At 41.4% G+C, this 27,830-nt stretch overlaps 1 protein-coding gene across 1 annotated transcript in view; it reads right to left on the bottom strand.

The window, feature by feature from the left end:
* PTPN23 (protein tyrosine phosphatase non-receptor type 23) overlaps nucleotides 1-27,830 on the bottom strand; it is a 1,983,393-nt gene that overhangs the window by 454,600 nt on the left and 1,500,963 nt on the right. The window contains exon 19 of the mRNA XM_044066015.1: nucleotides 18,454-18,633. Coding sequence (XP_043921950.1) covers nucleotides 18,454-18,633 — 180 coding nt within the window. The remainder of the gene's footprint in view (nucleotides 1-18,453; nucleotides 18,634-27,830) is intronic.

Below are 27,830 nucleotides of genomic sequence, written 5' to 3'. Positions count from 1 at the left end.
TCCTGACTTTCTGCCTGAATTAGACAATCGTCCAGGTATGGGTATATTTGAATATTTCTTTGCCTGCAAAATGCAATAACTGGAGCTAGGCACTTTGTGAATACCCTGGGTGCAGAAGATACGCCAAAGGGCAGTGCAGAGAACTGATAGTGCGTGTAACCTGCTTTGAAGCACAGGTATCTTCTGCAAGATTCCCTGATTGTGATGGTGTGTTTCTTTTAAGACTAGTGTTGCCAACCAGGCATCTTTGCCTAGCATAGGAAGTAATTGAAGAGTCAGCATCTTGAATTTTGGAATCTCCAAAAAGGTGTTTAAAGTAGACAGGTCCAGGATAGGATGCCATGAATTGTCTTTTCTGAGTACCAGGAAAAGTCTAGAGTAGAAACCTTGTCCCTTTTCCTCTTCTGGTACCAGGTGAATAGCCCTCATGCTTACGAGAGAAAGTACTTGTTTTGGGGCCTCTGCCCACTGATTTGGGGGTAAGTCTGGCCACCTGCTTGGTGATGGCAACGTGTGGAAGTGAAATCTGTATCTCTGGGACACTATATTTAAAACCCATTTGTCCTGGGTAATGAGCTCCCAATTCTTTGCATGAAGAGCAACCTTTCTCCCCAAAGGGGCAGTCAGTTGATAAGTGCTAGGAAATTTTAAAAGGAAGTCATTGAGACAGTTTACCATAGGGGGGAGTGTTATTATTCCCAGAATTGGAAGTGGAGGCCCCCCACTGCTTAGTTCTGTATGTCCTCTGGGACTGAAACCTGGGGGTTTTGCTGTGTCTGGGTTTGGCTTGAGAAGACCTGGAAGGGGCTGGAAAGGACCAATTCTTAGAGGGCCAGTGCTTACTAAATCTAGGAGGCTGAACTTGTAAAAAAATCTTTTAACAGTTTGCATAGATTTAGCTTCATCTTCCATCTTTTTAAGAACTTCCTCAGCCTTGTTGCCAAACAGGCGGTCCTGATTTAAAGGAGCATCCAACAATTTAGCTTTAACATGATCAGGCAAAGATTGTTCCTTAAGCCAAGCATGGCTTCTGAGCGCAGACCCAGTAAAAGCAGCCCTGCAAGAGGCCTCTAATAAATCAAAACCATATTGAAAAGTATGTTTTGCAACTTGTTCAGGAGAATGCATTAAATCCTGTAATTCTTTATTTTCCACACAGTCAGGAATCAACATAATTTTCTGTTTAAGCAGTCCAACAACATGTTGCTGATACTTTAACATATGAAACTGGCAGTTTAAAGCCCTAATGGCCAAAGTTGCAGAAGTGTAAACCACCTTACCCCATCTATCCAGCGCCCTGGAATCTCTATCAGAAGGGGTAGGATTTTTAGCAGTAGAAGCATTGACGCCCTTGGGCCCCTGTGAAGCAGTCTCTGGATCTGCAATAGGATTTTTAAAAAGGAACTAGTGGGACTCAAGGACCCTGTAGTATCGGTCAGGTTTTCTGGAAGCAGGAGGCAGGGAATCAGGAGCCGAACTAGATTCCAAAAAAGGATCAACAATGTCTAGTACAGGAGGAACAGCTAAAGGCCTATGCTGAGGTAGGAGAAGGAAATTCCTAAGCCTCTTTTGTGAATCAGAAAAACCCTGTCCTTCCCAGTGGAAATGCTCCCTTAGAGTATGTAAGGTTTCCCCAAAAGAAAAATCTTTAGGAGGGGAAGCAGAGGGAATGGAGTCCTCTGCATCAGAATCTTCATAAGTAGATGAGGGCAAATCCAGATCATCAGAAGAATCAGAAACAACAGAATCCTGATCAGAAGATTCATAATCAACTTCAGTCCTAGGCCTCTTAGAAGGGAGGGTTGGCTACCCATGATTAGAGTTATTAGATCTTCAGCCATTCTTATTTGTTTTTTAGGCATAGAGGCCCTGGAGCATGTGGTCTGGGCGTCATTTTTTTAGGCATGGATCGAGATTTAGGCTTAAGTAAAGAAGGAGGCTTCGGTTTAATATGCAAGTCCATAAGCCTGAATACACCCTCAGAAGCCGGTGCCAGCACAGCGGCTCAGGACCCATCCAAGGTAGAGACATCCACGAGTTCCATAGTTGAAGCATCTTGCGGCATACCTAACTCTGAATGGGTCTCAGTAGAGGCCTACGAATCAGAAGTAGCGGGTATCAGGGGCTGCGAAAGTGACTCACTGAGTACCGGTGACTGGCTTAGGAGAAGCGTCGTTGGTAGTTTTGGACCTTGGCGGCCTGTCTCTGTCTTTATCTTTGCATTTTTTCAGAATCCCGGTAGTCGGATAGCTAACTGATGACATTTCTGGATAATTAAACCAAGAACTGAAATATTTAGAGGTGAAAATATACTGACGACAGATAGTGCTCTGATTAAATAGAGAACAAAACAGACAGCAAGGTACGTCGTGGTCAGGGCCTAGGCAAGGAATACAGTATGAATGAAAATCTTTATGAGGTATTTGCTTTCCACAAGTAATGCAATTATTAACTTTTACTGACACCGGTAAGGAGCAAGAAAAAGTTTCCCCAATGGGGTACTTAGCTTTAGTTGAAGACTTCGGTTCTGAAACTCGAAAACGAAAAATTCAGGAGTCGGCCGACCGGCACTTGCGAACTGCTTCGGCTTCGGGCACCGCGCGGCAAGAAAGACTGATGTAATGGCATCGGCTGTATGTTTTATACCCCTGACGTCATGGAAGAAGGGACAGCAACCGACGCAGGACCCAAGACTTTGTTAATCAGGCTGACTGAGGGCTACCTGCAAGCAGATAACCCAAATGTAATGACTGCAACAGTGAAACACGAAGAACATCTGCCTGATGTTCAGCATTGAACAGAAGAGGCTCTGCTGTGCGATTTTTTGATTGGCTCGTATACTGGCATACAGGCCAATCAAAAAATCACAAAAATGAAGCTACTTCTGTTTAATGCGGAACTGCCTGATATTCCGCATTAAAGACTTTTTTTTATCATCTTCACTTAAGACCTTTTTTTTTGTCTCTACAACTCTGGATGAATTCCACCATTGCATCAGCCAGGGGGGCCACCCAGGAAGTAGCTGAGCCAACACCAAAAGCCTTGAGAAAAACAGATTCCTCTTGAGAAGAGGTTTAAGAACACCAACCTCCTTTCTTTTCTTAGAAGTCTGAGTATCTCCATTGCCCTGAGGTAGTGATATGGGGGACCCTTCTCTTTCAATGAAATCCATGTCTTCTCTCAATGACTACTGAGGGAAGTTGATGTGCCAACTGCTGCAGTTATACTTCCAAGGGGATGTCCTTCTCAAGGGGATGTCCCAGGGAAGACTCCGAAGACTTGTGGGGTGTCATGAGTGAGGACTGCCTTGAAGCTTGTATGAACTGGCTGTCCTGGTGGAATAGACGGATCAGGATTCAGGGCACAGAGATGAGGAGAAGGTAGAGCCAAGAGGGAAAGAGATGCCTAGTCTCCTGCCTTGGAGAGTGCTCTCCTATACTGCCTTGAAAGCAAAAACCGAGGGAGAACCCAGGGACACCCCAGTAAGAGCTGAAGCTGCCTGACTGGGATGAACAAGGGCACCAACTCGACTCTGCTCCAATACCAAGGCCTGAGCGAAGCTATTCGACATCACAGCCCCGAAAAGATGGGATGGCTGTGACAGCTTTGGAGTCAAACCCTCGTCCCTGAAGTTCATAGGTTCATAGGTTGGTACTAGGCTATTGGCCCTAGGGCCTATACAAGCCTAGCCTAAACAATTCCCTGGCTATTTCTTACCACATTTACTTCCCTGGACCACTGTCTAGTAGAACACCAAAACTAAGGTTCTGGGAAGAGTTCCAAGGAAACTGGAACTGGTTGGATTACAGAAGATGCCGCAGTCGACAAAGACCATAACATCCGATTTGACACTAACAGCCCAGGAAATCTCTGATCCAGAAGTCCTGAAGCCATAGGTCAAAATCACAGCAGGAGAAGCCAAAGGCAAAGGGAAAGGTCCAAAGCTTATTGGTCCAATGGGAGCTGGAGCCATGAGAACTCCCAGCTGGATTTGGGTCCTGAGGACCTTTCTCATCATTCTATCCACATTGGTTTCTGTGAGACATCTGGTAGATCTTAATAAGGAAGACATAAATGGAGGCCTAAATGACTTTTGTCTGGGTAGCCATTTGAAATTACACTAGAGGAAGTCCTGAAACAGAGATTGAATGGGCAAAAAAAACCTGACCGATATAGACTGGGTCCTGAGGACCTTTCATCATTATATCCACATTGGTTTCTGTGAGATGTCTGGTAGATCTTAATAAGGAAGACATAAATGGAGGCCTAAAGGACTTTTGTCTGGGTAGCCATTTGAAATGACACTAGAGGAAGTCCTGAAACAGAGACTGAATGGCCAAAAAAACTTAACTTACATAGACTAAGACGCTTATTTTTTTGAATATTCCCTTTTGTTTGTGGCATAATGATCTTGAGGTTAGTATATATAACTTCAGGGTGGGGGTGGGGCTTGGCACTCACATCAGGGGGTTCGGGGGACTTGCCCCCCCCCTGCAAAAAAGAAGTTTAAAGAAAAAGAAGATGTTTTTGTTTCGCTCTTCTCCTGCATTTTTGATCTTTTCTTTTGGCCTGCCAGCACATTTCAATAGGGAGCCACTCTGGTAGCTTTCTTCTTGGTTTCTTTGATTCTTTTTTTTTTTAATATGTACCATCAATAAGGTCAAATTTTAATTGCTGCCTGTCCGGCCTTCCCTTCTCACACCAATTTTTAAAAAGTTGGCCCTGCCAAGAGAACAAAGCCCTGAATCTGAAATGCAATCGCAGACATTTGTACAGGACAATTATAAGGGTCATAAGGGCATGTAAACCTTTCCTTCAAGACAAGGTCACGGACCCAGGATGGAATGAAAAAGTACCTGATGAATTTGGGCATCTTGGGGCAATGCAGCAATTGCCTCATGTACACAGACAACCCTCTCCTCCTACCACCCCAACACTACAACCTGTGAGAGATGCACTTATACAGCCAAACTGGAAGCAAAGCTCTCTTCACCCAAGACTGGACTAGACAGTCAAGTGGAGAAGGTAAACACTTGCACCACACCACACTCATCACATAGTCCCTGAAAACCTACACCACCAAAACACACACATAGAAACATAAAACACACACCTACATTCGCGGAGGCTCTCAATAAAAACCTGCCCAAGCATCAGGGACATCCAAAGTATAAACGCAAGCAAACTCCACCAACCCCAACACAACCCAAATGACACATAGCCCACAAACTCAGTGTGCCACTCAACCACAGCCCATAAGGCATAACAACGTACCCAACACTCTAGTCACAGGTGACTCTATAGTCAGGCACACTGATCTTCCACTCACTAGACTAAACAAGGAGAAAGTTACTGTCAGCTGCCTGTCAGGTGCCAGGATCCGCCACATAACGCATGCACTCAGGTCACTCCACAATAAGTACAAATATGGCACTGTCATTGTTCATGTTGGTGTGAATGACCTGAGATGTACCTCCCTGGACTACATGAAAAGAGACATGGAGGAGCTCTCCGATCTTGTATCCCAGGCAGGTATGACCCTAACCCTGAGTAGCATCCTGCCATCACCCAGAATGATACCATAGTACAAGGACAAAATGATTGACTTCAACAATTGGCTAAGCTTCTGGTGTCATTCTAAGGGGATCCAGTATTTGTCTGCCTGGGACGACATGATCGACAGTCCACGATGCTTTGCCAGAGATGGCCTGCACCTGTCACCCTTAGGATTCCGGATACTGGCTAAGGCTCTTGCCACCCCCATAGTGCCTTTTTTAGGCAAGGTTCAAATGACAAATTCACCACCGTAACAGGTACAAGCAAGCAAATTCTGAGGGTAATGCTACTCAATGCTAGAAGTCTAAACCTCAAAATGCACTCACTTGAGGTACTCCTTAAAATGGAGAACATTGACATCTGTGCAGTGACAGAGACCTGGTTCAAAGCTCCAGAGAGCACCCCTGCATTACCAGGCTTCAATTCATACCACACCTTTTGGCCACCTAACCCAGAAAGAAGCACTAAAGGTGGAGGCGTGTCCATATTCATTAAGGATATCCACACCTCCAGGCTAGTTGCACAGCATAATGCATCCAAGACTATCCAAGTGCAACTAACTCTGGACAAGACCACAATCCAAATTGTAGCTTGCTACAGACCCCCCCACCATGCCCCAAGATTCACACTCCTCATTTCCTGATACACTGGAAAGTATTAGGGTAAAACCCAACACCCTAATAATGGGCGATTTCAACTACCCCACCATTAACTGGGAAAAGTACTCATGTACCAACTCTTTTGCTCAACGTTTTTTAGAATTCATAAATTCCAACGCCTTGGATCAACTTATTTACACCCCGACCAGGGGCAGCAATATCCTAGACAGTACAGTTTTGTACCTACCATAAATGTAGATGTCCGAACTGGATAGCATCTGCAGTCACAACAACTGGGTTGTCCTGTCGTCAGGCAGCCCTTCGGTCGGCCGGATTCCAAAGTCTGGGTCCGGCTTCGGCTGATGTCGCACTTCACCCGACGTCATCTCTGCTGGTCTTCGGGTATAAAGGCATCAGCCGACGCCATTTTCCTCAGTCTTTCTTGCCCCAGATGCCAGTTGCCCTCTTGGAAGGCTAAAATTTTGGATAAATGCCAATGTTTCCAAAAAGATAGAAGGCAAACACAAGAAATAAGCATGTATGTACATATATACAAACAAATACACCATAAGAGACTCCCCCCACCAGCTATTAGGGGGGTAAATACCCTAGGAGTACCACAGAGGGGAAGGAGGGAGGGTAATCCTGACTGCAGATGCTATCCAGTTCGGACATCTACATTTATGGTAGGTACAAAACTGTACTATGTCCTTCATGGATGCATCTGCAGTCATAACAACTGGGTAGAATACCATAGCCAACTAGGGGAGGAGGAAGAAGAAATTATGGTGTGGTAAGGATCCCTTGCAGTACAGCAGTGGCAAACCCTGCTCGGGATCTGGAATACAGAGGTAAATTATAATGCTTGGCAAATGTATGCACGGAGGTCCAAGTAGCCGCCTCAATAATGTCCTTGGTTGCCACTCCTCGTAAGAAGGCTGTGGTAGTGGCTGTTGCCCTTGTGGAATGAGGTCTTATGTTCTGTGGAATTGGTTTTCCATGGAAGGAGTAACAGAATCGTATGCAATTTCCTATACATTTTGAGATTGTCTGTTTGGAAATTGCTTTTCCTTCTCTTCCTGTTGCATAGGCTACAAAAAGCTGGTCAGTTTGTCTGTTACTTTTGGTTCTGTCCAGGTAGTAGCGTAGCTGTCTATGTACATCCAAGGTATGCAGCATTCTTTCCCCTCTGTTTTGTGGGTTGGGGAAGAAGGTAGGTAGGTGGATTGCCTGGTTTAAAGACACTCTGGATACCACCTTAGGCATAAATGTAGGATTAGTTCTCATGGACACTCTATCTTGGTGGAAGATTAGGAAGGGTTGTACTGCCATTAGGGCCTGAAGTTCAGAAACCCTCCTTGCTGAGGTTATTGCCAGTAGGAAAGCAGTTTTCCATGATAGATGCTGTAGGTCTGCTGTTGCTGCTGGTTCAAAAGGCGGAGTGTCAACTTTTCTAGCACAAAGTTCAAGTCCCAAGCTGGCAGTGGTGGTTTCCTAGGAGGTTTTACATTCTTGATCCCTCTGAGGAACTGACTGAGTAGAGGATGTGAAAAGACCGTGGATCAAAGCTGTATTCTGCTGAAATAGCTGATGCATGTATCTTGATGGAGGAATAGGACAGGCCTGTATGTAGAAGCTCTGCCAAATACTCCAGAATGTTAGCAATATCTATATTCGACATCTTTTCCTCTTTCAGCACTCCAAATGACAAACCTTTTCCATTTTCCTGCATAGTTCCTTCTTGTTGAAGGTCTGCGGGCTTCAAGGATAATGTCTTTAACCCTTTGGGAAAGATCTGGATTAGTTGCTGCTATGTGATGTTCCATGCAGTCAGTTGCAAGGTTTTTAGGTTTGGATGCATGATGCTGTAGTTGTTCTGAGTTAACATCAAAGGCATCAGGGGTATTGCCCACATTTTGTCCCGAGACATGCTCCTCAGCAATGGGTACCAGTGTTGTCTTGGCCAGTTCGGAGCTATCAGGATTATCCTTGGACGTTCCTCCTTGATTTTTAGTAATACCTTGTGTATCAAGGGAAGAGGTGGGAATGCATATGTTCTCAGACCTTTCCAGCTGAAGGAGAGCGAATCCACCTTCCATGCAAGCGGGTGGAATGTCCTTGTGTAGAATTTTTTGAGCTGGTGATGGAGAGGGGAAGCGAATAGATCTGTCTGCGGCATTCCCCATTTCTTTGTGATGGTCTTGAAGATGTCCGGGTGTAGCATCCATTCGTGAGCATCCGAGGTGGTTCTGCTTAATATGTCTGCTAGAGTGTTCTCCTTTCCCGGTACAAACATTGCCTGTAACTGGATGTTGTAGCTGAGTGCCAGGTTCCAAAGGTCCAAAGTCATTCTGCATAGGGGGTATGAATGAGTGCCTCCCTGTTTGTTGATGTACCACATGACTGTGGTGTTGTCTGTCCTTATCATCAAATGGCCTTCTTGGAGAAATGGGCTGAATTTTTGGATTGCCAGTTTTACTGCCAGCATTTCTTTTTGGTTGATGTGCAGGTGTAGCTGGTCCTGAGTCCACAATCCCTGTACACATTTGTCCAGCATGTGAGCCCCCCATCCTAGGTCTGAGGCGTCTGTTGTGATGGTTTGGCTTGCTCAAAGGTTGTGAAAGGGTAGGCCTGGATTTGTCTGGCATGCTTGAGCCCACCATAGGAACTCCTGTTTTAGGCATGGTATTAGTGGTATTTCTGCTTCTAGGCTGTGCCTGTGTTGGGACCATAAATTCTTTAGGTACCACTGTAGTTTTCTCATATGCAGTCTGGCATGTGGGACCAAGATTATGCATGATGCCATGAAGCCCAAGGCCTGCAGAACTTTTCTTGCTGTTAGCTTGTTCTGTTTTATTAGTGCCAAGAAGTAAAGAGGGAGTTCTTTTAGTTTTTCTGCAGTTAGGAATGCCATTTGTTTTACTGTGTCCAATTCCGCGCCCAAGAATGTCCTTGTTTGGGATGGTATCAGTCTTGACTTTTGAAAATTGACTGTGTATCCCAGGGCTTGTAGCAAGTAAATGACCCTTTGCAAATCTGTTGTCAGCTTGCTTTTGTTGTCCGCTTGTAGCAGGCAGTCGTCCAGGTATGGATAAATTTGGATTCCCTGTAGTCTGCAGTGGGCGATTACTGATGCCAGGCATTTTGTGAATACTCTGGGCAGTAGATAAGCCAAAGGGCAATGCTGAGAATTGATAATGCTCTGATCCTGCAAGAAATCTGAGGTATCTTCTGCAATTTGGTCGAATGGGGACATGCAGGTATGCCTCCTTGAGATCTAGAGTTACCAGCCAACACTCCTTGCCCAGCATGGGAAGAAGTTGCTGTAGGGTCAGCATTTTGAATTTTGGGACAATGATGTATGTGTTTAAGATGGACAGGTCGAGAATAGGTCTCCAACTTTTTTCTTTTCTTGGAACTAAGAATAGTCTGGAGTAGAATCCTTTGCCTTGTTCTGTTATTGGTACTCTTTCCACAGCTCTCATCTTTGTTAATTGCATTATCTGCTGTAGAGCTTCTATTTTTTGATTTGGAGGCAGGTTTGGCATTCCTCTTTTGACTGGTAAAGTGTGGAAGTGGAACCGGTAACCTTGGTCTATGGTTTGCAAAATCCACTTGGCTTTTGTGACATAGTACCAATTTTTCGAAAATAAGGCTAATTTTCCGCCTAATGGTGCTGCTATTTGTTCCCTGGTAGGCGGAGTTAGAGTCAAGTCATTGTGATTGTCCTGTTGCAGTGCTAGTGGCTGTGTCTGTGCCTCTGTTATTACCTTGCCACTGTCGTCCTCTGTAGGCACCCCCTCTGGATTGATTTCTGCCTCTGGAACGTCTATTCCTGCCCCTTTGGGATCTTGTGGAGTCAGGAAAGGACCAATTTTTGGCAGGCCAGTTCCTGCTAAACCTTGGGGGCTGAACCTGTAAGAAATATTTCACCGTTTGTACAGATTTTGCCTTTTCTTCCATTTTCTTCATTACCTGCTGGGCAGGTGTACCAAACAAACTGGCCTTATCCATAGGAGCATCTAATAACTTAGCTTTAACATGATCCGGTAAGGCCTGTTCCTTCAACCATGCATGTCTTCTTATCACTGTGCCAGTCATGGCTGATCTAAATGAAGCCTCCAGTGCATCATAGCCACATTTTAAAGAATGGTTACTAACCTGTTGTATGTTATTTACCATTTCTAATACATATTTCTTATCTATAGAGTCATCAGAGGATAGCTTTTAGTTAACTGATCAAGCATAAACTCTTGGTATTGTATCATGTGAAACTGACAGTTTAAAGCTCTAGCTGAGAGAGTAGCAGAGGTGTAAACTTTTTTGCCCCATCTGTCTAAAGATCTGGATTCCCTTTCAGAAGGAATAGGATTTTTGCTGTGGTCGAGACTACTGCCTTAGGCCCCTGGGATATGGTTTCGGGGTCTGCCAGTGGGGCCTTGTATAGGTGGTGATGAGTGTCTGGCACCCTGTAAAATCTATCTGGTTTGGCAGGGGCTGGAGGTAAGGAATCAGGTGCAGTGCAGACATCATTAAATGCATCGTCCACAACAGAAAGGACAGGAGGTATAGCTAAGGGCCTATGTTGTGGTAAGTGCAGAAAAGTCCTAAGTCTTTTTCTGGAATCTGAGAAATCCTGTTGTTGCCATTGGAATTGTTCTCTCATGGCATGTAAGGTTTCCCCAAAGGAGAATTCCTCTGGTGGAGAGGCAGCTGGAATGGATTCTTCAGCATCGGAGTCTTCATAATTGGAAAAAGGAGCCTCTGGCTGGTCTGTAATATCTGAGTCATCCGCAGAATCATCAGAGGAGACAGGCTCGGGGGGCTCTGCTCTAGGTCTCTTTTCTGGGGGTTGAGAGGCCCTGTCTGGGTGAGATTGAGATCCCCTAATTAAGGATATTAAATCTTGTGCCAGAGTAAGCATTTGTGAACTAGAAGTGGGCCTGGTTGAGGGGGGTTTAACAGGCACTGATGTAGTAGATTTGGCTGCTTTAGCCCTGGCAAAGGCCTTAATAGACATGGCTGCAGGAGGCCTAGCAGCACCACGTGCTGGGGTAGAGACATCCAAAGGGATGGTGTCTGATAAGTCACTAGTAACCACAGTTGTAGGTATAATTACTGAGGCTGTTTCAAGTAAAGTGGCAGAAACCTCAGTAGTAGTCATTGATTCGGCTGTATTTTGATCAGTTTTCTCGGTTTCGGCCGAAACAGAGACACTCGCGGTTTGCTTAACCGTGGTTTCGGCCGAAACCGCGGACCGCGAGTGTCGGTCTTTTTCTTTGCGTTTTTTAACAATTTGGGTAGTCGGAGGATCCGACGACATAATGTACGCAAAATCTGAGCCGAAAAACTGTTCAGCAAACTCCGACCGACGCCTAAGCGTTCGTCGGTTGAAGGAAGCACAGGCCGAACAGGCTGCTACGTCGTGGTCTGGGCCTAAACAAGGCAAACAGTAAGAGTGGAAATCTTTATGAGGTATTTGTTTCCCACAAGTTAAACAGTTATTGACTTTTTCTGACATCGGCTGAGGCAAGAGAGAGTCCCCAACGGGGTACTTAGCTTTTAGAAGTCTTCGTAGTATTCGGTAGTAGTAATCTCTGGATCTGACCGACCGGCACTTGCGAACAGCCTCTGCCCCGGGCGCCACGCGGCAAGAAAGACTGAGGAAAATGGCGTCGGCTGATGCCTTTATACCCGAAGACCAGCAGAGATGACGTCGGGTGAAGTGCGACATCAGCCGAAGCCGGACCCAGACTTTGGAATCCGGCCGACCGAAGGGCTGCCTGACGACAGGACAACCCAGTTGCTATGACTGCAGATGCATCCATGAAGGACATCTGGTCATTACCAACATGGGAAACCGGTGTTCCACACCAGAGGTCAATTCCTCGTTGGTCAGATCCGACCACAAGCTAATCAGCCTAGACATTCACATCCCACCCCCAGCCCCAAATAGGGAAACCATCGTAAAAAACTTCTCAAAAGCCAACTTCACACTTCTTAAGACAGAAGTGGCAAACTTCATGACACCCATGCAGACGGACAATAGAGGTATAACTGCCGAATCCTACACAAATGCACTTTATAAGCACTTACACGAGTGCATGGATCATGCTATCCTAATAGAACCAAGATGTTATCCTCCAAAAAAAGGAAGCCAATCTGGTGGTCCTCTGCCATAAACAAACTCTACAACAGAAGAAAGAAACTGTTGCAAAAAAGAGTAAAATCCCATGACTGGTCAACCTCAGTAAGTAGCTGAGATCCCTCATAAAATCCTCCAAAGCTAGTTACGAAAACAAAATTGCCACGGACTCTAAAGACAACCACAAAGCATTCTATAGCTATGTCAAGAATCTAAATGGCAACACTCAGATCTGCTCTGAGTTACAGCATAATGGCACTAAATATACAGAACCAACTGATATTGCCAACATCCTAGCAGATAGGTTCAGTGCTAACTTTACCCCCCTCTCACCCCCTAGAGGGCCCATCTCTATACCGAAAGAATGCAAAGTTCCTATAATCACTGCTGCACAGGTAAAAAAACACACTCTCCAAAGCCAAGAACACAGCATCCATGGGACCTGACAATATCCCAGGCTGCATTCTACACGAACTACAGAATGAACTGACACCCTACCTAAGTACCATGTTCAATCATAGCCTCACCTCAGGCTTTGTACCCACTGAATGGCGCACAGTGACAGTTATCCCACTCCACAAAGGGGGAGCCACGACGGACCCCGGGAACTACCGTCCGATTAGCCTGACGAGCCTGGTCTGCAAGGCCATGTAACGTATCATCGTGGAACTCATAAACAAAGACATTGGTAATCTCCAAACTCTGGACCCTACTCAGTTTGGATTTGTAAAAGGCAGATCATGTCTCCTAAACCTGACTGACTTCTTTGAAGCAGTCACCAAAGCCATAGATAAGGGTAAAATGGTTCACACAGCTTATCTAGATCTCGCCAAGGCTTTCAACACCACCCCCCACTCTGGAATTATAGATAAGCTCACTAAACTAGGTATAAATCCCTATGTCACAAGATGGGTTGCCAGCTGGCTCACGGACAGAATCCACACTGTGAAAGTAGCGGATTCCAAATCCAACATCAGACCAGTGACAAGTGGAGTACCACAGGGTTCAGTCCTGGGTCCTCTCCTGTTTGGTATCTACTTCTCTGAAATGCAGGCCAACACAGAAGGTCTTTGGCTAACAAAGTCTGCAGATGACTGCAAACTAGGAGCCATAATCGAAACTCCTAACGATGTGGACAAACTACAAAAGGGTCTAACTGAGACAGATACCTGGTGTCAAGGCCATGACCTGAAGCTCAATGCCAAAAAGTGTATTGTCATCCCCTATGGTAAAAACTCTGTACCCATGAACTACCACATAGCTGGTAGTCTACTTAATGCCGAAAATGTGATAAGAGACCTTGGGACACAGGTGGACAGTAGTCTCTCCTTTGATAATCACATCGCCACAGTGGTCAGGAAATCCTTCTACGTGGCTCATCTCATCACAAAAGGATTCTCATCCAGAAAAAAAGAGGTCATTGTTCCCCTCTATACATCACTCATTAGACCCATTATAGAGTACAACGCCCCTTTAGGTATGTACCTCACAAGACATCTACAACTGGAAAGACCACAGAAATACCTCACAAAGAGGATTACTGGCCTCAAACAGATGCCCTATGCAGACCATCTCAAAAAACTACAGCTTTACTCCATCGCATATCGCCTACTCAGGGGCGATCTTTGCCTAAGAGACAAAGCTATGTCAAACCCAGAGCTGTTGGACATGCTCCACTTACAGAAATCCCAATCCCTCCGAGCTACACGCTCTAGGGACCTTAACCTTGTCACCACAATAAACAGAACATGCTGGAGGGATAGATTCCTGTCCCAGAGACTTCCCATACTCTGGAACAGACTACCTATCTATGTCAAACAGAGCTCCTTATTAGCACTCCAAGAAAAATCTTGATGATTGGATGGGAAATGGGAAATTCACCCCGGGGATCACTTCTGTGGCTCTGCTCGACAGGGGCACAGGAAAATTATTTTCTTGGGTGGCGAAAGCCAGGGTACATTTTTTTGGCTAGGCTTGTATTGGTCCTAGGGCCGATAGCCTAGTACCTACCTATAAACCTATGAATCAGAATAACACCAGAAAATTACAGGCCAAATTTTCTGCTTGAGAGATCATTAAAGATTAATCAATATATTAAGGAAAATCAGACACTAAACTAGAAAACAGGGCAAAATATCAGTTTGAGTTTAAAAGACAATCCTCTATAGAAGCTCTTTTTATCCTACAAAATCTACAAGGTAAATGGGTTGATTTTAAACAGCAATTTCATCCCCTTTACTCACTGCAATATCTGGTAGCACAAAGTGAACTTCTTTATGGAAGTAACTTCATTTTGGCATATGACCATATCAGGTAATAGGTGTCCAGTTGGCAAGTTGCTAAAAGTCAAAATCAGCTATAATCCATTGCCAGGCACAATTACACAAGACTAAGAATTCAGATAAGGGTGGTTTCTAGCATATCTATCATTACTGATACTACTGTCTTACTAAAAAAGATAAATGCGAGAGGGTGGTATGTACCAAAAACTACAAACATATGTTGTAGTCAGGTAGCATATGTAAATGGTTTCAGTATACAAACTTACAAGATATAAAGAGTGGATATTTTTTTTGCTAAGCAAAACAATCTAGAAATTAATATAAATAAGCAAAAAGTATATTCAAGTTGTTTGGAACAGCTATTAAATAGTATACATTTTTATCACATCTGAAGAACAGATTGAAACTGTGCCATAATATGGAAAACCACCTGGACCCAGAAGACAGGAATGGAAACCGAAAGCAAAACCACTTGTCAAATTTATTTTACCAGTTAAGCTCTTTCACTCCTTGTTTACTGGAATTTCATCAGAACTAAATATTTAAAAACCACCAGTAATTTATGTGATTAGGACAGCAATTACCAATTACAGAACACATCACATGACTATATATTAACACATGTTGTTTAAAACATCCCCAACATCAAAAGAAATCAGTAGTCAAGGGCCATCTGGTTCGCTTAGCCAGAATGTCATCTGACAATGATATGTTTATTTTAGAATGTGGTAAGTTAATGGACATGTTTTTAGCTAAGGGATACCCTGAAGAATTTTTAATGGACATTAGAATGGAAGTAGTTACTAAGGGAGAATTGGGGATGTTTCCCCTATTTTAAATAATCTTAGTGTAGCCTTGGAGTTCCCCTGTGATCAAAATAAGGGGAACAGGACTTCCTTCATCTCTACTTAAGAGTTTTGATACTCCAGCTATCACTGAAAGTATTAACAAGAACTGGAGGCTATTTTTAAGTGAGTTGAATCTTCTGGATAAGTTAGGATCAAAATGTGTGTGTGTGTGTGTGTGAGAGAGAGAGAGAGTGAGTGTGAGTGTGAGTGTGAGTGTGAGTGTGAGTGTGTGTGTGTGTGTGTGTGTGTGTGTGTGTGTGTGTGTGTGTGTGTGTGTGTGTGTGTAAAAGACAAAACCTTCAAATATTTGTTGGAAAATGTGAGGACTAATAGAGGGACTTCAGGTAAAACGGGTACCTACAAATGTGGAGCCTGTCCACAGCGCAAACATATTTTAGTGGGTGACAACATTTTTATTCATGATGTAAAATATATGGCTAAGGCTCATTTTAATTGCACTTCAAAGAATGTGGTACATATAGCTCAGTGTCAACATTGTCCCTGTTTTATGTTGGAAAAACCTCTAGGAGGCTGAGGGACAACATTTACGAGCAGTTTTTAGACAGTGAAAAGGGAAAACCAACTAGTGCTTTGTTTAAACATATTTCAGAGAATTCAACCCACAGTTTTTTTTTTTGTTCTTGATTACCTTAAAAAGGAGCCTCAGGGTAAAATTACAAATGAACACCTCAATGTTTAGGAATTACAGAGGCAGATTAGATTAAATGCCACAGTACATCCTGGGTTAAATTAATCCTGTTTTTTGTGTTGCATTTTAAAAATAAGACATTATGAAGTTAAGTAACATAAGTGATTCATCATGTCTTTACAAGGTTTTATGAAATGTTTTATACTCTGAGTGTATCATTTTAAGCAACATGCGTAAATATACAGTCATGTGATGTGTTTTGTAATTGGTGTCCTAATCATATAAATTAGTGGCGTTTTTTAAATATTTAGTTCTGATGAAGTTCCACTAAACAAGGAACGAAGAGCTTAACTGGTAAAATAAAGTTTGACAAGTGGTTTTAAGTTCGGTTTCCATTCTTGTCTTCTGGGTCCAGGCAGTTTTCTGTGTTTCAAAGTTTGTGGTTCGCTCTTTTAAGTTGTTTTTTTTTTTTTTTTTTTTACTTTTTGTGCCAAAATGTTACGATGGTCTGTTTTTTTACTAATGTATGTGTATCCATGTCACTGTTTAGAATGTCAAAATATAATAAAGGTGTTTAAAACATATGAAATACTAAGAACATGAGCAATGTCAGAACAAAAGAAAAAAAAACACACACAAGTGCTAAAACTGCTGCTCTGGTTACAAGAGGTCTTACTGTAATAATTTATAAACATTTAACATTAAAATACAAACTAAACAAAAAAGAATGAGAAAGATTAAATCACATATAAAAAAAATATACATTATCTAAATTTTGAGCAGTGCACTAGGTAAGATGTAGCAATGATGTCCATGTTACTAATTTCATAATGGACTGCATTAAATATGTACAGACACACTAATGCTTTCTCACTACCAGCTAATAGCTTACATCTCCCATGCCAAATGCAACAACTGAAGGATACGAGTTACAGAAAATTTCTGAATGACAAAATGTCAAATTTCAGTCCTTGGACAAAATTAAGACATCTGAAAAATTAAGTCTAAAATAAAATCCTCAACTTTTAGGATGAATTATCTACTTGTAATCCAGGTAAATGAACTGATCCTTTGTGGGGTTTTTCAGTCATAACCTAGACCTTAATGCAATATAAATTAAAAAAATGCGGACACTTTACAGGTGCCAATCAACCAGCAAGTTTTTGGAGGGGGATGAAAACTGGAGTAGCTACAGAACATCCATGTAGAGATGGTAAAAATATGTACACTGAATAAAGAAAGTAACCTGAAATCAGAACTGAGATCTAAACCATGAAGCTAACCCCAAAAGCTACACAATGACCATGGTAAAACCTGGAGACAGATGGATTGAGGTGGAAATTCTAAGCAGCTTGATAGAGACAGTAAAAAGGGATGGGGGGTACAAATAAACTACCAGGGATACAAAACTCCAAATACAGTGATGGAGACCATGGTGACTGGTAGCTGAAGGCAGCACTAGACTACAAAGAAATGCGTTAAACAATATACAAAGAAACTCCCACTACACTACATTACTTTGCTTGATTTATAGTAGATGATGATCTGCCCCACTGCAAACCCAGAATAAGCTGCCAAAAATGCCGCACAACAGCCATGGCACTCAATGGTGGTAGACAGAAAACTAGTCTTACCTGCACAACAGGTGCTGTGCTTTGACAGCTACCTTGAGACACACACAGGAGCCAAGTTTTTTTCTGAGTGTCCCTTAAGATACAAAAGTGGGCTTTGTTAGATTTAGGTTTCCCCATACATAAGACTGTAGCAAGCTCATACAAGTCCAGTTTACACAGTGTGAAGGGCAGCATTCGTAAACAGTGTGGTGCACTTTGGATCAGCTTATGTTGGATCTGCAGTGGGGCAGATCATCCTCTAGTACAAATCAAGCAAGGCAATGCAAATCTCCTTGTGTGGCTCCATACACTTCCAACTAACTGATGTACGACAAAAGTGAAATATCTATCAGAACAAAGTTCATCGACAGCCTACATTTAATAAATAAGTGAAGAGAGTCATGGGAGAAATATTACTTTAGAGCTGCACAAGTAAACCTGTGACACAAAAATCCAATTTCTGGAATGTTTAAATGACAACAGAAAAAAAAGAGAAGTAATGCCAGTTAAGACAGTTTTAGGTTTCTCAGAATCAACCTGGAACTGGAAAAATAAAACAGCAAAGTTCCTAATGGAATTCAAGGACTACAAATAAATATAAATACTTAACTATTTTATAATAAATGTCCAGATAAACTGCAAATCTGAGACCAATCATCAGAGTGAATGACATCTTCACAACTGAAGAGTGAGTCACAGCAGCCTAATCTGAACTATTACTCTAAAGTTCATACAGCACAACTTCCATCATGAAAACCTACCTTTCCAAGATTTGCTGCCTCTCCTCCTCTCTGGCTTGACAAACAGATTTGGCTTTCTCCAGTAGACAGCTTACTTTGCTTTCTAGATCTGCATAGAACTCTTTCCCTTCCTGAGATTTCTTCATCAGATCCTCATAAGCTTCAAAAGAAGCTACCAATGTCTGAACAGTAGTGTTCCACCTGGTAAAAATATAAATGCCACTTTATCTGAACTGAAGAAGCACAAACAAAACATTAACTGTAACTTACAAGAAACACAGCTGCATCTAATAGCAGGACCTTTAAATACATTGCTAAAAATCATTTGTACTGCAAGATTTGAGGTGCATGGTAGAATGCAACAGGCAAAAACACTTTACAAGGTGGTGCTGAAGTACTCTTTATGAGCACGTAATAGTGCTCACCTCCCAAACCAAGCAGGGCCATACATGATAAGCCTGGCATAAATTTGTGTCTATCCAGCCAAACACTAAGATTAGCCTTAAAGGCAGACAAAGTAGTACTTCCCTTGACCTGTAGTGATAATTTATTCCATAGGTTGGGAATACAAGGAGTTAGGAATCTATTCCTTCAAACGAGTCTTGTTTATTTGTCAGTGTAAAGTTAGGTTTCTAGTATAAGTGTTTGTAGAGCCACTAGTTTTGAAAATAAATAGGAAGTCAAACAGGATCAGGTCTTTAAAAGCTCAGGAAGCAAGCCACAGGAAAATGTGGAGCAGCTATTAGGCTACTGAGTACAAGAAGAGTTCTGCTAGTATATCAGGACAGATGAAGGACTTAAGACCTTTAACTTTCTTGGTTAGAAATCTTTGGGGCCTTTACAGTTGAGCAATATGCTTGGATTTGTACATACCAAAGGAAACAATGTATTCAACAAACAGTCTGATAAGGAAAGAGTACAGTGGTAAGATGACTTCTTTGGATCTGGAAGACATTTCCTTGGAAATTAACTGGGCCAGCTGGAAAGACTTCCTGACTATAGTGTAAACATAATGATTAAATGAGAGAGAGAGAGAGAGTTGCCTATAGAAGCACCCAGGTTGCTTATGACCATGTCTGTATGAAGAGGAGAACAACTTAAAAACATATGAGGAGGAACAGCTTTTTTACAGAATGCTACAATGATGCACTTTTTTGCATTTAACTTGAGACCATTTTCAGTACACCAGGTATGTGCATATTCCAGCCCTTGCTGGAGCTGTTTAGTACAGTGCAGTTTGCAGTGATCAGCAAACTTGGTCAACTTCTATGATACTGGACTGGAAGTCTTCAAAATAAATGCTAAACTGGAGAGTGCAAACTTGTAAGGAGGAGGGAAACCTATCTGCATAAAAATCAAAACCATCAGTCCATGTTCAGAATACCTTGTAGTAAAACTCATCCCAACTGATTGCCTCCTTTAAAAGTTAAATCTAATTTTTAATTACCTGTGTCTCTTGTCATATTTGTATGTTGGTAAGGTACAGAAAGGCTACTTGGAGCATTAGCATTAACAGGATTCATGAGTACTGAGATAAAGACACCAAGCGCTTATCATTCGCACAAAGGCAGCCACTGTGCCAGTAGACCCCATCATATGAGTAAAAGAGCCACTAACAGGACTCTTCCCGAGGAAAAGAAGACATTAAGTCACTCCTGGCTCATAACTGGATGGTTCTGACTCCTGAACTCAGCTGTGGACCCTGCCACCTAGACTAAAAGACTTGGGCTAGGCTTATAAATGCCTTAGGGCAGATAGCCTAGTATAAACCTATGAACCTATGGTATCAGGACTCCTTAGATAGGACAGAAAGGAAACAAGACACTTCCCATTCATACCCAGAAAGTCAAAATGTCAGAAATCATGTGCAAAATATGTCACCTGGACTAATAGATTCAATAAGACAATACCTGACTTAAAAGAGAAATGTAACAAAGCCTCATCATTTACACTCAGAAGGTCACATTACCAGGCAATAAGTGAAACCTGAAAAACCCTGAGCAACATGTATTACTGAATAAAAATAGTCCATGTACACCTACACTAACTGCTGCAGATACACCCCCCCCCCTGCCTCACAATTCCATAAAAGCTCCTTTCCACATTAAACTATAGTCTAAAGCAGGCATGGCACTCAGTTTAAAAGCCTTAAAAGACTAATGGCATTTAAAAGGCAGTGAAAAAGCACAAGGTCTTAACGTCAGTGCTTCCCATCCTTTGACTTACTCACCCCTTGGGAGGACATTTCCCTAAATTGTACCCTTCATACTTTTGTAATTTATATAGCTGCTTTTATATCCAACATATGTGTAGTAATTTTAAATAAATAATAAAAAAATCTAATAAAGTGAATAAAAAGTGCGCGCATATGTGTGTGTGTGGGTATATATATATATATATATATATATATATATATATATATATATATATATATATATATATATATATATATATATATATATAAATAACTAAAATTAACCGCACTCAAAAAAATTGAATGAAGAGAAGAAATTTTAACTAAGAACTGAACTTCGTGACAATAAAAGCATTCAAAAAAATAGTAAATCACACCAACAACTCTTGTAGAACTTTAGCGCTTTCGTCTTATTTATTATCAAGACTTCTTCAAAAAGACATGTTTTATAAGTATTGAGCAACCATTTTCACTTCCTTTATATACATTAGTTCTAGCAGGCCATTTAAATTAACAACAGTTCCTTTCCAATAGTAAAGTGTGAACAAGCAGGGTGCTGTGTGCATTTTCATTAACATTACAATCGCAGTTACATAAGGTAAATTAGTGAGACAGTAATAGCCTTGTGGTGCCGTGTGCATACTAAAAGGGATTGTGTGCAAAAAGGGATCGTGTGCAAAAAAGGGGATTGTGTGCAAAAAGGGACTGTGTGCGCAAAAAAAAAAAGGGGGGGGGACCGGGAAGGATGACAGTCATGCTGTGATGATTCTAATATAAACACATTACTTATGAGTCTTTGCCTCCAAAGGTAAGTAAAGAAGAGAACGGAGGAAGATGGAGGAGTAAGGTAGAGAGTCCTACTATGCTTTGGTATCGGTGTGTGTGTAGAGTAATGTGTGGGTATGCCACCTGATGGGGGAGTGGGAGGAATGCGGTGTGGACTTGAGGGGGGGCTGGTAGGGAGCCGCCCATGACAAGGAGCATATGAATGATAGAGTGTCCCAGAAGACTGTCAGTGCGGATGGTACCAGCTGTGGGCTGGTTTGGATGGTATCACCCCTTGAATGGCTGCGTGAAATAGTGAGACCGGGGGGTATAGTTGGTGCGGTCAGTGGGGGCTAGCCTGGTGATTGGGAGCATGTGTGTAGGGGGTATGGGGGAGTCAAAGGTCAGAGAGAGAGAGGAAACACATTATATTCACTTGCACAGTTGTAAATCCATAAACACATTAAATCTACTTGCACAATTCTTCAAACCCTCTTGCACAGTTCTTCAAACCCTATCACATTTCAATCTCTATACCATTTAAGTGCACATTTAATGTTCAGTGTCTCGTTGAGACCTGGATAGACATCAGCTCTCAGTTCTATCTGCCATTTTAATTCCCGGACTTGCAGGAATGTGTCCATGTCCCCTACAAAATCTGTTATTTTTTCCAGCACTGTGAATTTGAATCCTGTGAAGTTTGGGCAAATAGCACTGTGTTTAGCCAAGGCATTCAAACTGTCCTGTTTGTGTATTGCTGCAGTGTGTTCTTTAATACGGCTACTCAGCTTCCTGTTAGTTTTGCTGATATAGAAATTCCCACAGTGTTCGCAGAAAGCACAGTAGACTACATTTTTTGTGTTGCAGTCATAGTGGTCATGTAGACTGACAGTTCTGTTGCAGTGCGGGAAGGTGACGTTGTTGTTTTTTCGTATGTGTACACAGGCAACACACTTGCCACAGTCAGACATTCCAGGTTCTGTCGATACTTCGCTCTGTGGGGATGGGCTTTTATTCCTCTCGAACGCACCACCAAAAGAAGAGGTTCATTTGAAACAGAAGTTTGGGGATGTCCCAACTAACTCTGTCAGACCTTTTTCGCCTTCCAAGATGTCCCAATTGTTGGTGAGGACCCCTCTGATTCCAAACATATCGGTGGAAATTGGAAGGGGGAAACTTGACACCCAGTCCTTTTTGTTCAGTCCGTTCTGCATTTGCTGTTTTGGGTGCATGGCCTGCTAGAACTAATGTATATAAAGGAAGTGAAAATGGTTGCTCATACTTATGAAACATCTCTTTCTAAAGAAGTCTTGATAATAAATAAGACGAAAGCGCTAAAGTTCTACAAGAGTTGTTGGTGTGATTTACTATTTTTTTGAATGCTTTTATTGTCACGAAGTTCAGTTCTTACTATATATATATATATATATATATATATATATATATATATATATATATGCTTTTTTTCATTTCCAAAACTCAAAAGATAAATATAATTAAGTTGCAAAGTTATCATAAAATAAAACATTTCAAACTTATTAAACATTTCAAATTACACAAACAAATAATTAAACAACTTTAACTTAAACATATATTCATGCGATCCTTGTGCTTGTTTTGAGGCACACAGTTTTTTTTTTTAAATCTGTTTCTACTAATGCAAGGTGTAATCATAAATGTGGGACTGCATTCAGCTTATTACGATATTTGTTTTTAATAAAGATAAAAGAGAAAGCTCTCTGCCAGTTCCGTACTTGTAAACGACAACAGAAACTTAAGGGCCTTGTCAGAAAGCTGCTCGTATTCTCTGCTGATGTTTGCCCAAAAGTTAAGAAATTGTCCTTTGAATTTGGCATTTAAAGTAGTATCAGCTGAAAGTACAATCAACTTCTCTTTTTCCTTTACTGATAATTAAACTGCCTGGACGTACTGTTCCTCAAAAGGACTTGAAATCCAATAATTTTCTTCTTCAGGTTTGGGGAAGTACTTCTCAAAATCCATTTTTTGCCCTTTCAAGTGTTCAATTATTTTCTCACTTATTTCCCAGGAGAGACAAAGCTTGTTTTCAGATAAAAAATTATGCGGTTTCAAATACCTCCGGTTGGCCATTTTCAAGACATGACCTCCAAAAATCTATTTTTTAAATCACAGATTCAGTTTTGTCTGAGACACTGAAGATAGTTATTGAACTATTCTGAAGTGTCAAATTTAATTTGTTTATATTTTAAAAAAAAATATCTGAAAAATACGCAAGCACCTGAAGCCAATTACAGTCACGTAACTTGAAAGCAAAGAGGAAAGGATGGTCTTCAAAAAAAAAAAAACACCTGGACTTCAGTTCAAACAGCCAGGTAAGTACTTTACCACGAGAAAGCCACCTTACTTCTGTACAAAAGAGCAGAGTAGAATGATGACTCATCATCTCTTCACACAGAGCTTTGAAAATTCTTGAGTTTGTAGACTGACTTTATAAAATTCATCACTTTCACAGCTTCATCCAAAATGAGTTTTAATTTACCAGGGAGAGGTTCTTACATGCCAGACTGTCTGTGGATGCAGCAGTGGCTCCAATTTGTATTAGGAGCTACCTTCATGACAAGGCCACAAAGACCACAGTAAATACTTAACATAGACTTGGCACCATCAGTACACAATCCACAACAATTAGACCAATTCATTTCCTTTTCTTTGAAACAACAATTAATAACATTAGATATATCCTCACCTCTTGTGCATTCTGACACAGGATGTCAAAGGAAAAGGTTTTCTTCAACTTTATCTTTCAAATACCTCACAACAGACAAAATAGTAAAATTAGCAACATTTGGGATTTCATAAACTTGAATAGTGAAATGTTCACTATTTTTAATTCTATTTATTCTTCAAGATATTGTATTGTTTGACAGAGGGATAGTGTTCATTTTCTGCACATGTTCGTCTCCAAGCATACATCAAATGGCATCTTTTATACAAGGAGATATTAGATTCTCAGCTATAGTATGATTTTGCCACATTTAGCGATACAAAAACTAATACGGTAACTAGCTTCAACTGCATTTTTGTAATCTTTGTTAGCTGACAGGAAGTACAATGTCAAATTCAATCTTTTGTTACTTTCCATTAAGCGTTTGAAAAAAACTACATTCCTTGTTTTTATAATTGGCATGTTTTGTTTCTAAATGTCGTAGAAGTATGAAGGTTTTAGACTGCAATTTGACACCACACATACCACACACTGGGTTTAGGGCAGTCTTCATCTCCCACATATGAAAATCCATATTTCATGTATTCATCACAATATTTTCTCTTTTTACCTTTTTGACAAACTAAGGAGTGTGCCTGGTTAGTGTTTTGCACCAAAATATTAGAGGTGCCTTCAGAAGTACTTGGTGACTGATCACTTTCCATATCATGCCTCAGCTCTTTTCTTGTACCAGGTTTTAGCCACTTATCCATATCTAATAATAAATTAATTAAGAAATTAATTTAAATATTAAATTTAAATAATAATAAAAATTACCATATGTTACGAAGATCAGAAAAAACTCACTTGTCACTGTTCAATGGGCCCAGCAACAGACAATGTATAGATTAATACACGAGGCCAATGAGGTTGTAAAGCTGGCTTAGTTTGGTGAGCCATCCGCAAGTGACAGTGGAGTGGTAGGGTAGGTCTACCCATAACAAATCACTCTCCCTTTGCTCTTTACTTGGATCTTATTTCCTATTTTTTGTGTATAAACATATAGTCTTATTACTGTAGAAGTGTAAAATAGAGCAAATATGTCAATGTATGAGTCCTTTGAAGGGAAAGTACCCTTGAGTAAAGGAAAAGATTGCACCAGGAGAAATTTTCTGAGGCTTGCAATAGATTCACATAAAAGGATTTTCCTAAAATGCGAGTGCAGAGCAGCTATGAAAAAGTCAGTTTGCTGCTCATTGAGTTAAACATGAAAAACACATGCAAATCTAATATGTCAATGTGACTCCCAAGTCTAAACAGACAAGAAGCCTAAAACGGACATTAAACTACAATTATCCATTCGTGGCGGAGCCAAAATAACAAAAAGAGAAAACAAGGGATTATTTTGATATTAAAAATACACTTTTCCACGGTTATTAATTTTTTTTCATATACCCCTGGTCGGGAACTGCTGTCTTACATGATGAAAGTCAAGCTTATGCCTTAAGGTGTTGAGGTGAGGCAAATATATAGCTCACTGCTATATTTATAGTCAGACAGCTCCTTCATGACTTACATGCTCCATCTTTGGAATATATACTTCCAATAAAGATAAGATCTTATCAGTAACACGGGTAAACTTATCCCTATATCTAGGGTCTATATTATATGAACGAATGTTCATAATATCAAACGCTCTGAAGAGTGAAAATGCCGGACCTCGAACTTATGTCCCCCATGACCCCCGCTAAATATATATACCAACTCCAAGATCGCGCTACAGTGAGGAAAGGGCAAATATTCTGAACTTCATTTTACTGCGACCCCACAAGAAGCACTTCGAGGTCTGGCATTTTCGCTCTTTAGAGCATTCGAAATTATGAAAATTCATTCATATAATATAGACCCTATATCTACATTCATGTGTATATGTTTGTGTCTTTCAGCTTTTCCCGGTTAGGGGTCGCCACAGTGGAACTCCGGTCCGCTAATGATTGGCAGTTGATTTTTACGTACCGAGTTGCCAGCCCTGACGCACAACCTTCAACGAAGGTACACCCCATTCACATATGTCTCCACACAGAAGACGCTCTAGCTGAGAATCGAACAGGACAACGTCTTAGGCAGACAAATAAGAAAGGGCTGAAAATAGTATTTTCTAATTTTCCAAATATGATGATGCGATTTTTACCTCTAATTGTTCAGACTAGTAGTCAGTTTGAGAAGTAATTCAATAGCACATGAATGCTGTTAAGCAGCTTCATCTACTATATTGTTCCATTTTACTATTTGCTGCATGTAGTTTGGTAACTTAACACAGATACTACCCAACCAGCCATACAGTTTTGATGTAAAATGGAATAAGTAGAGTAAATACATTGTCTAAATGCAACCTCTACATGTCATACGGATTGCTCAGGACACACAAACAGACACACACACAGACACAGAGACACACACACACACACACACACACACAGAGACACACACACACACACAGACACACACACACACACAGACACACACACACACACAGAGACACACACACACACAGACACACACTCTCTAAACCGTTCCAAATTTCTCGTTTTTTACTGGTTTTGAGGTCCAAATAATAGGGTGTCACGATTCCAGAGTGGCACCCCTTAATTTCCGAACTTCCCGGCTTTTCATTTTTAAAAATTTTTTTCTGCCTTTTTTTTTTGAACTGACGTAATCACACGCAGAGGCGTGTGTGGCAACGTCAGCTTCGTGAGCAGCCTGCCAGCCTCTTAGAATTTGTCTGAGGTAGGCTGCTGGGCTAAGTAGTGAGATTTTTTTTACTGTTTCATTGTTTACATTTACTATACTGATACAGCACGTACTGGACAGCCTGGACTCGTCACTCACGTCTCGCTGCTCTCGCATGCTGCAATAGTTTAAGGATAGGGAATAAAGAGAGAGGGGCGGACACACACAAGACCAGTCAGAGAGAAAAGGAAGCCTGAACAGCTGGTATCTGAGCGAAAGCGCACACAAGACCGACAGTCCTTTTTTGTTTTAATTTAAATAGATTGCATACTTGTCATTAGTTAGAAGGTAGCAGCAGAATAAGTAGTCTACTCTCATCTCTTCTCAATGGACTCGGTGTTGTTCTTGTCATCATCACGTGCAGAGCCATTCGTGATTTTAATTTAACTTGTATGTTATTCAGGCAGTACATCTTTCCTCCTCCAGCTCCAAGTAAGGCAAAAAATAAACTGTGTAACTGGCTATATTCATTTCAGTGTGCGAGAGAAACAAACGGCAGTCTGATCCAATCACCGCTCCTGCATTAATTTGTTTCCGTTAAGCAATGAAATGTGTGTTTACCAGTCTTTTTACTTTTCGAAGCTCTGGTGTATGGGTGAGAGAAACAGCAGTCATGTTTATAAGCAATGACAATGAATGAAACGGGCATTCTTTCTGTTAATGAAAGGGCAGCAGTCAGATTCCAAGTGTAGCAATGAAATGGGAGTCTGATTCCCGGGTCATTTTACTTTTCAAAAGCAACTCTGGTGTGTGGGTGAGAGAAACAGCAGCATTAACTCGCGCCTGTGCTAATTTGATTCTGCTTAGCAATGAAACTGTTGGGTGGGTGAGAAACAGCAGCATTAACTTGTTCCTGCATTATTCTGTAAAGCAATTTTTTTCTATTAATGAAACAGTTGTGCGTGTGGAACGGCAGTCTGATTCCAAGTGTTGCAATGAAACGGCAGTCTGATTCCCGGTCTTTTT

The sequence above is a fragment of the Protopterus annectens genome, chromosome 3.part0 (genome assembly GCF_019279795.1).
Source record: "Protopterus annectens isolate FY-2018-M chromosome 3.part0, PAN1.0, whole genome shotgun sequence".
NCBI lineage: Eukaryota > Metazoa > Chordata > Ceratodontiformes > Protopteridae > Protopterus > Protopterus annectens.
Note: the sequence above shows the minus strand (reverse complement) of the source record. Positions and strands in the feature narration are given on the sequence as shown.